Consider the following 8718-nt stretch of genomic DNA (forward strand, 5'->3'; position numbering starts at 1 on the left):
TACAAATTAAATTCTTATCTAACAAATCATCATAACATTATGCTATGTTTGGTAATAAAGTTTGCTTTACTTTTTCATCAATTCAACAATTTACTTTTTAAATATTTTTCTTCAAATTCACTATAATACATTTTCTTATATTTTATTATAATTAATTTTTAATACTAAATTATCTCAATTGTTCAATATTGTTTTCTCAATTTCAACACATTTTCCTTAATTTAACAACACTATCATTACTTTTTTATTTTCTTTTTCAAATTCTCTTACATACTTTTTAAATTACTTTTGTTTTCATCTCCTCAAATCAAACTAAATTAAATTAAATCAAACTCTACTTCGTAACCAAACGCTATGGAAGTCATTTAATTATATATATAGTATATAATAAATATATTAATTTACCCTACTTCCACGAAATGTTTCTCTTCGTGCAACAATAGTTTTTCACATAAGCTCACTGGAGTCATGAAATTCTTCCGTCTGTGCCTATCAGCTCGTGGTCAGGCATCTCCTCATGTGTCCCCATTAATATAAACTTAGACATTTTTCAATTTTTTTTTTCAAATTTCCATAATATATTTACAATTTTATTATATGTTCTCGAGGAGACTTTTACGGCTTTTTTAGAGACACTAATTAATATACTATTCCCAATTTTTTGTATTTATCTCTAAAGTTTTGTATTATAAAATTATATTATCAACAATATTAACAAACGCTCGTGCAACACGCGGATTATACGACGAGTTACTATTTAGTTTCCCTCAAGAAATTACTATCTGATAAAATTGGGTCGAATTTACATAAAAAGATGGAAATGCCAGCAAAACCATTTGCTCTTTTCTTCACATTCACATCTCACTGGCAAATGGGTTTAGCTTCTTTAGTCAACCAACCTGCCTGCTGAAGCAGGATTCTGTTAGCTGTTTGTATTCATTACATGAGCTAGCTTGGGTTTATGCCTGGAAAGCTCAAGCATAATAATTTCTGAGAAATCAAGAATTCCTGTCTTCCAGCATGTCGGGCAAGAAAATCTTGGCCTTCTTCATCACAGCTCTGAGCTGCTTCAGGTTGCTCAGATTTGCAGAGTCAAAGGTTCCCCAGGAAGAAGGTGAGGAGCAGAAACTCAAACTCAAACTCTTGATTCTTAATTAGTGAGGAGATATTGTTTCTGTCTGCTTGATGAAAAAATGTTGGAAAGAAAGATTGAAACTGGAGAATTGTACTCGAGCTCTTTAGGGGTTGGGTTTCCCATTGTTTGATTTGCTCTGTTCTTTTCTTTTCTGTTCTGTTCTTATTGTTGCTTCTCCAATCGTTTTCGTTTACATCGTGTAAAGAGCAAAACGGTTAATTGCGAGATGTGGTGCAGTTGGCAAGCTGCCGTGTCAGTGGACGGATTTTGTCTGCATTGTAGGAGTTCAAAACTAACTTGAAACACTTCGTGGCCAGGGCAAGCCGATGCCCGAGCCCGAGCAAGATGGATAATATTTTTTTAACCCTTTCCCATGTTGGTCGATTATCTCTAATCAAAGGAAAACGAAAGTGAGTTGATATGAGCAGCAATTCATGGTTAAGATAGCTAATAAGAGCTGTTAACATTGATTTCTTCTCTTCTCGTTGAGTCTTGAAGTCTTCTGTGATTTTCTTGTTCTCGAAGTTCAAGTTTTTTCGAGGATAGAATTCAACCAGTTATTCATTAGAAAAAGACACTATTTCAGCGCAGACACAGAGTATTGCATTGGTTTTGCTTCAAAGGAAACTGAAATTGATATGCTGGTAAACGATAAATAACAAAGAGAACACCAAACTTTGGTTATCTGCACTATTCTTGTTCTTTCATCATTTAACATCAGTTCCCTGTGCTCTTCCTATTGTTCAGTGGACGCTCTCCGTGAAATCACGGGTGCGATGGGTGCAAAGTATTGGGATTTCGATGCCGATTCTGGCAAAATTCGAAAGGTTGGGGTGACACAGGACCCGCCAAAGGGATCTGAGAGCAGCATTGGGTGTTCATGCATTGTTGGGAATGTCACCTTCTGTCACGTCGTAAGGATGTATAAATCCCTCATCTGATCATTACTAAAAGTAGATTTCACCTACTAAATTTTCACAATCTTGAACATTTTAGTTGCATTTGACATACAGTTGACTGAAGATGAACAAAAACATCAGTAAATTTATGAATACTGATTGGCTTCACATGAATTCGACTTTGGTGAACTGCAGCGCTTTAAAGGGTTATAATCTTACCGGGATCCTCCCACCTATGCTAACTCGGCTTCCATACCTTCAGGAGATGTGAGATTTATCTTCATATTTTTCTGTTCATAGTGGTAATAAACATGTTTCTGAATAGAAAGAATAAGTTCTTCCCGTTTCCTCCCATTTTTTCTTGCAGCAATTTTACTCGCAACCTCCTCACTGGTACAATGCCTGCAGAGTGGGCTTCACTGAAGCTGACTTCAATGTAAGGTCCTTTCAGAAAACTGTGAGTCGAATACTTTCGATTCATTTTAGGCGTTCCCCCTTTATTGATTATTAGAAATTCTGGTGCAGTGTTCTTCTCGTGAACCGGTTATCAGGAAAAATACTGAAAACTTTAGGGGACATCACCTCTCTCACATATCTGTAAGTTCACAAGTCCATTCAATGCACATTGTGGTTTTATATTTGGTAATTTCTGGAATGGATTTTTTTCTTCCCCTTTTCTCTATGACCATGGTTTGGTTCCTGATCAGCTCTCTTGAAGCAAACCAATTTTCTGGCACTGTTCCTCCTGAGCTCGGGAATTTAGTCAATTTGCAGACTTTGTAAGTCAGCTTCAGGATCCTTAGTAATTTCTTTTTCTCTGCTGGCAGTATTTTCTGAAATTTCATATGATGAGTTAAGTCGGTTCCTTCTGCCTTGTAATGGTTGCAGGATATTGTCCTCCAATAACTTGACAGGAAACTTGCCAACCACATTTTCAGGGCTGAGTAATCTGACTGACTTGTAAGATTTGATCTTAGTAGTCTCTCTCATCGTACGCATAAATAAATGTGTAAATACAAACACCCTCAAGTCCTATATAATGTTATTCTTGCATTGTCGCAGTCGAATTAATGATAACAACTTCAATGGCACGATACCCGACTTCATCTCGAACTGGAAGCAGTTGTCAAGATTGTAAGCTATCCATCTGGTGATTTCAAACAGCATAAACTTTTACTTCTACGTTAAATTAACATTTCCACTGATACTCGATTATTGAAGAGAGATGCATTCGAGTGGGCTTGAAGGACCAATACCACCACGAATTTCCACCTTGAGTAGCATGAAGATAATGTGAGTATAAATCCATCACCTGAAATCCCTTCCCATGTTTCCTTTTAAAGTTTTCGGTAAACATTTTGTTTTCTGTATCTTGCATGTGAAAGCGATTATCTCACAGTAGTTTATCTCTACGCAGGAGAATCAGCGATATAAGTGGGCCTCAGCAGCCGTTTCCCATGCTCGCAAACATGACGAACCTCGTGATCCTGTAGGTTCAGTTCTATTGCTCTATTTGTTGGATTTCTTTTTCTCCTCATCTTACTAGATTACTCTTACAGTGTTAATATAACACTTGCAGGGTTTTACGAAGTTGTAACTTATCAGGACAGATTCATTCTTACATTTGGACAATGTCGAGTCTAGAAATGTTGTAAGTAATCAAACAAACACGGTTTGCTTAATGTCTCATTGATTTCTAAAGTATACCTGTAGTTACTGACACAGGAGTTAGAGTCCTATGCTCATATTTCGGCCCCCTTTCGGTTGCCTTTTCTCTTGTAGAGATGTTAGCTTTAACAGATTAGTCGGGCAAATTCCACCAACGATCAGTTGGAAACGATTAAGATACATGTAAGTCATATCCTTTTTCTTTCTTTAGGTATTATGCCCTTTAGCTAAATGAATGTCCTATGAATTTTTATTTCTCCAGTCTTCAAATGCTTTTCGTGTTTTTCACGGTGAAGTATCATTGCAGTTTTCTCAGTGGCAACATACTAAGTGGCCCTATACCGGACTCAATACTGAAGGATGGGATCAGCATGTATGTTTTCAATACACTTGCTTCAGCATTCTCGGATTTTTCAATCATTTTGTTATCTTTTTTCTGATTCTTAGACAGGGAAATAATTAGCTGTTCTTTTAAAATGCAGGGATCTCTCGTACAACAATTTCACATGGCAAAGCTCTGGGCAACCTGTTTGTCAAGAACAAATGTTAGCACACTAGAATTTATGTGTCATGATAGAATTTCCTGTTAAAATCAAGATTTGAAATCTAACGTCTTGTTTCTCCTTGCGTACTTCCATTTAGGAATCTGAACTTAAATTTGTTCAGGAGCTCTTCACCACTTAATAACTTGTAAGATGTCCTTGCTTTCCTAATTTTTTCGAAACTTATCTTGTAAAGCGCTGAAGGAGAATGTATGTTAACACTGACTTAAAACTTATGTTTTGCAGAAGTCGAGTTGTTCCGTGCTTGGACAATTTCCGCTGCCCAAGTTGTATGTAGACGCTTGTCTATTCTAAAGTCTTGTGAATGGTTATTAATATTGAGTTTAGAATAATGAGCTCTGATCTAGTAAGAGAACTCATACAGTGTCATCTATTGTTTTCTCTTTATCAGATTCGAGTTGTTTGCACGTAAATTGTGGCGGAGAAGACACTGAGGGCAAGGATTACAAACGACGATTTCTGTACCAAGGAGATGGAGATGTGGGAGGTGGAACTGCAAGGTATCACTTAAATCGAGATCAATACTGGGGATTTAGTAGCACTGGAGACTTTATGGATGACAATGATTTCCAAAATCTGCGCTACACTGTGTCTCTTCAGTCACCGAACCCAAATCTGACCAATTTGCAATCGACAGTTCGGAGATCTCCAATTTCCCTTAGCTACTTTCACTATTGCTTGGAGAATGGAAACTACACCGTGACTCTACACTTTGCAGAGATCGAGTTTACGAACGACAGAACATACAGTAGCCTTGGCAGGCGCGTGTTTGATATCTATGTTCAGGTAGTTAGGTAATTTATGCGCTGGATTCATAAGTCCTCAGAGTAGAAGAGTATATTTGGATCGTGAAATTTAGATATTTTCCATTTCTGCAGGACAAGTTAGTTAAAAAGGACTTTGACATCGAGGTGGCGGCTGGTGGGGCCCAGAAGCCGACGGTACAGATATATAATGTTACTCTGATGGATAACATTTTGGATGTTCGCCTTTACTGGGCGGGCAAAGGAACAACAAGAATTCCTAGGAGGGGTGTTTATGGGCCCCTCATTTCAGCTATTTCTGTAGTTTCCGGTCAGTCAGTTCTTTATTTGATTGCTAAATTATCCCCATTTTAAGTGCTTGTTTCGCTTCAGAAGATGATGTTTTGGTCAGTGCATTCATTAAGAGTTGTGTCCCATTTACGGAAACAGTAGAGAGAAAAAGAAAGAACTTGAATGTATTTCGATTTATCAAGTAATCTTACAAGGTTTTCTGTATCTAATTTTCAACGCCCAGATACCAAAGTTTGTCCAAGCGGTCGGAAAGGAAGTACTGTCCGTATTGTTATCGGCATTGGAGTGGGTGCATTTTCCCTTGTCTTCGTGTTGCTCTCATTTCTTTGGTGGAAGTACTGCTCCCGAAGAAATGCTGCATTAGAAAAAGGTTCAGGCGAAGATTCGATATGCATATTTTTTCTTATTACACTGATGCTTATTACAGTTCTAACTTCTTCTAAATCACTGCACACGTAGGGATGCTAGGATTAGAACAACAGACAGTGCTATTCACGTTAAAACACATGAAGGTCGCAACTGATGACTTCAACCCAGCGAAGAAGATTGGAGAAGGAGGGTTTGGTCCCGTCTACAAGGTTTCAACCCTTTTTGTCTCCTTGTCTCTTTGATATTTTGTGGGCAGTGAGAATTGAAATATTTTCCTGGTGCAGGGTCAATTAAATGACGGTACTGTGATAGCGGTGAAGCAGCATTCACCTAAATCTGGACAGGGAAACCGTGAATTTCTCAACGAGATCGGAATAATTTCTTGCCTTCAACACCCAAATCTTGTCAAGCTTTATGGATGCTGCATCGAAGGAGATCAACTGTTACTGGTCTACGAATATATGGAGAACAATAGCCTTGCTCGTGCATTGTTCGGTAAGTTGAACTTTTCTTCTTAACTGGGACATGCGGAAGCCTCTAAAATACAAGTGATTGCCATTAATATTTAACGATTCTGTAGGCCCAGGAAACTATCGGCTTCATCTGGATTGGTCCACAAGGTGTAACATCTGTATTGGCAATGCTAAAGGTCTTTGCTTTCTTCATGATGAATCTGAGCTCAAGATTGTGCATAGAGATATCAAAGCTACTAATGTGCTCCTTGATCGAGACTTGAACCCGAAGATCTCAGACTTTGGGTTGGCGAGGCTTGATGAAAAAGAGAAGACCCATATCAGTACACGAGTTGCTGGAACCATGTATGTGATCATCCCTTACCAAAATCAGAAAATTTTGTAGTGACCTATGCATAATTTAACTCATTCAAACAGAACTTGAGATGACACTTTACTGAGGCAGATGGACTGAATAAATAAGGATTACGACAGCAGTTATCAAACTTGAAACCGATTTTTGTTAATCCTCACCCTCGTAGGGATTGCACTGTAGAATAGAGTACTCTGTTTTCAACTGCATGAATTCTCAAACAATGTATTTTCTTTATTTGCAGAGGATATATGGCACCGGAATACGCTTTATGGGGTTACCTCACCGATAAGGCTGATGTATATAGCTTCGGAGTCGTGGCCCTGGAAATTGTTTGTGGAAAGAGCAACAACAGTTTTGTGCCGAGTGCTGATTGCATATGTCTCTTAGATTGGGTAAAGTTCATACACATTCTCTGTCTCTAGTCAATAATCAGTTGCAATATTACCCAGTTGATTCTAGTAAAGTACAAATACATTCCCGCAGTTCACCTAATACACGTGCTCTTTTTATATCAAATAGGGTCTGATGCGATTTTAAATTCTTTAAATCAATGAGGATGAAGCATGGCAATGTCTTTATATTTGATGGATCTGTTTCTTATTATCGTAATTTGGATGACCAGATGAAGTTAAAGATTTTCTTGTTTGACATTTCAGGCCTGCCAGAAACTGCACAATGGGAGCTTAATGGAAATTATTGATGAGAATCTGACGCTCGGTGTAAACCCAGAAGAAGTTGAGAAGGTCATCGAGGTGGCGGTCCTGTGCACAAATGCGTCTCCATCACTTAGGCCTACAATGTCTGAGGTCGTGAGGATGCTGGAGGGGGAAATTTCCATCCCTGATGTGATTCCTGAGCCTGCCAACTACCGTGAAGATTTAAGGTTTAAGGCAATGAGGGACCTCCAGAAACACCAGAGAAATCAGAACTACAGTAGAAACCAAAGCCACATGCAGAACTCTCTTACATCTGGGTCTTCCTCTGCATATAGCCAAGAGTTCTTAGAAATCAGTCCCGAGTCGAGGCAGTAATGAGCCTATTATGCAGAAGTCATGTTCGACCAGGTCTAGAAGGAGAGTCCACTGAATGAGATCAATCACAATGAGTTGAATGATATGAATGTCTGCCTGACCCCTTGACCTAAAGCAATCGTATTTACATGGGGCAAGGTTATCCTTTTCCTTTTGGCCCTCTGGATCATGAATTTGAAACTCGTGGCGTAAGCCTGATAAACTCGTCTACGTAGCTTCTATAGATCTGAAAGAAACACATTTTGGAATGTCATATTGTACAGACCATGTATTCCTTTGATATATAAGTTTGTTCAAATGGGTAAATAAAATGAACGGTCTACTTTGCATAGTGCTCTGCAAACTAATGATCTTCTAGACATTTGGCAAAATAAGGTTCTTCTAGACATGCTAGATCGATTTCTCTGTTGTGTAAATTGATATATGCAATCGAAACTTGTATGTTTTTTGACAGGAGTTTTTCCTTTCTAGTTTCTAATGTCCAACTAATTTGGTACAAGCTCCCCTGTGCTTTGTTGCAGAATAAAGCCGCGTTGGCCTCTGTCCACTGCTTCTTGATTCTGGTGCTGTACACAATAATAGTGATGATCAGAGGCACGAACCTGGGCTGCAGAATAAACTCGGTACCGTGTCAAAATAATCTCAAGGTACTTGTCTATGCACCAGGGATCAAGATCTAATATCTGAATTTGCGTCCGCAAACATCAACCGACGAGAGCCTTCTTCTCAGTTACCTGCTTTGTATATCGCTTCAACGAATAGATCAACATAGTATGCCTTTACTTTTGCAGATATACACACCTCGATTCTTGTTGCTTGGCCTCGGGGCAAAGCTAAATCCTTCCACCAACCAGAGTGCTATTATGGTGACTAGTCTGGTCAAAAGCTCTTCTTATTGTCTGTATGAAAAAAAAAAATGCACCCAAATTATTTATATGCGACTTAAATGGACTAAGAATTTGATTATATCAAAGCAATAAAAATTTTCCTTGATGAATCGATGTGGATTGTTTCAGATTATTCAATAACTATTATTCTTAAATAGAGTTTCGAGTTCAAGTTTTGTAAATGAAAGAAAATACATGATTGGAAGAGTTTTACTCTTTATTAGGTTGACCTAACTTGAATATGGACTAGTCCAGATCCATTGCACTTCCAAATACTAAAGTC

The 8718-nt window shown here is 38.2% G+C and overlaps 1 protein-coding gene across 2 annotated transcripts; it reads left to right on the plus strand.

The window, feature by feature from the left end:
• Window positions 1–842: 842 nt before the first annotated feature.
• Window positions 843–7999, plus strand: LOC116204799 (probable LRR receptor-like serine/threonine-protein kinase RFK1). Of its 2 annotated transcripts, XM_031537102.1 has the most exons (24): window positions 843–1114; window positions 1883–2057; window positions 2230–2301; window positions 2402–2470; window positions 2560–2631; window positions 2742–2813; window positions 2923–2994; window positions 3097–3168; window positions 3256–3327; window positions 3452–3523; window positions 3614–3685; window positions 3817–3885; window positions 4010–4075; window positions 4185–4247; window positions 4345–4392; window positions 4491–4534; window positions 4657–5051; window positions 5144–5339; window positions 5544–5690; window positions 5780–5898; window positions 5974–6184; window positions 6270–6507; window positions 6759–6909; window positions 7174–7999. In XM_031537102.1, exons 1-24 carry the CDS (start codon window positions 1021–1023, stop codon window positions 7546–7548), a joined length of 3036 nt encoding a protein of 1011 aa, XP_031392962.1. In that variant the 5' UTR covers window positions 843–1020; the 3' UTR covers window positions 7549–7999. The 2 variants fall into 2 exon arrangements, with proteins under 2 accessions (XP_031392962.1, XP_031392963.1); XM_031537103.1 differs by lacking the exon at window positions 843–1114 and having other exon boundaries at window positions 1899–2049.
• The last annotated feature ends 719 nt before the right edge of the window (window positions 8000–8718 follow it).

The sequence above is a fragment of the Punica granatum genome, chromosome 4 (assembly GCF_007655135.1).
Source record: "Punica granatum isolate Tunisia-2019 chromosome 4, ASM765513v2, whole genome shotgun sequence".
NCBI classification, from domain to species: Eukaryota; Viridiplantae; Streptophyta; class Magnoliopsida; order Myrtales; family Lythraceae; genus Punica; species Punica granatum.

Coding starts and splice junctions, on each gene's coding strand:
- LOC116204799 (XM_031537102.1), top strand. CDS start 1,021: ATGTCGGGCAAGAAAATCTTGGCCTTCTTCATCACAGCTCTGAGCTGC. Junction 3,686..3,816: donor ATGTCGAGTCTAGAAATGTT/GTAAGTAATCAA, acceptor TTTCTCTTGTAG/AGATGTTAGCTTTAACAGAT. Junction 3,886..4,009: donor TGGAAACGATTAAGATACAT/GTAAGTCATATC, acceptor GTATCATTGCAG/TTTTCTCAGTGGCAACATAC.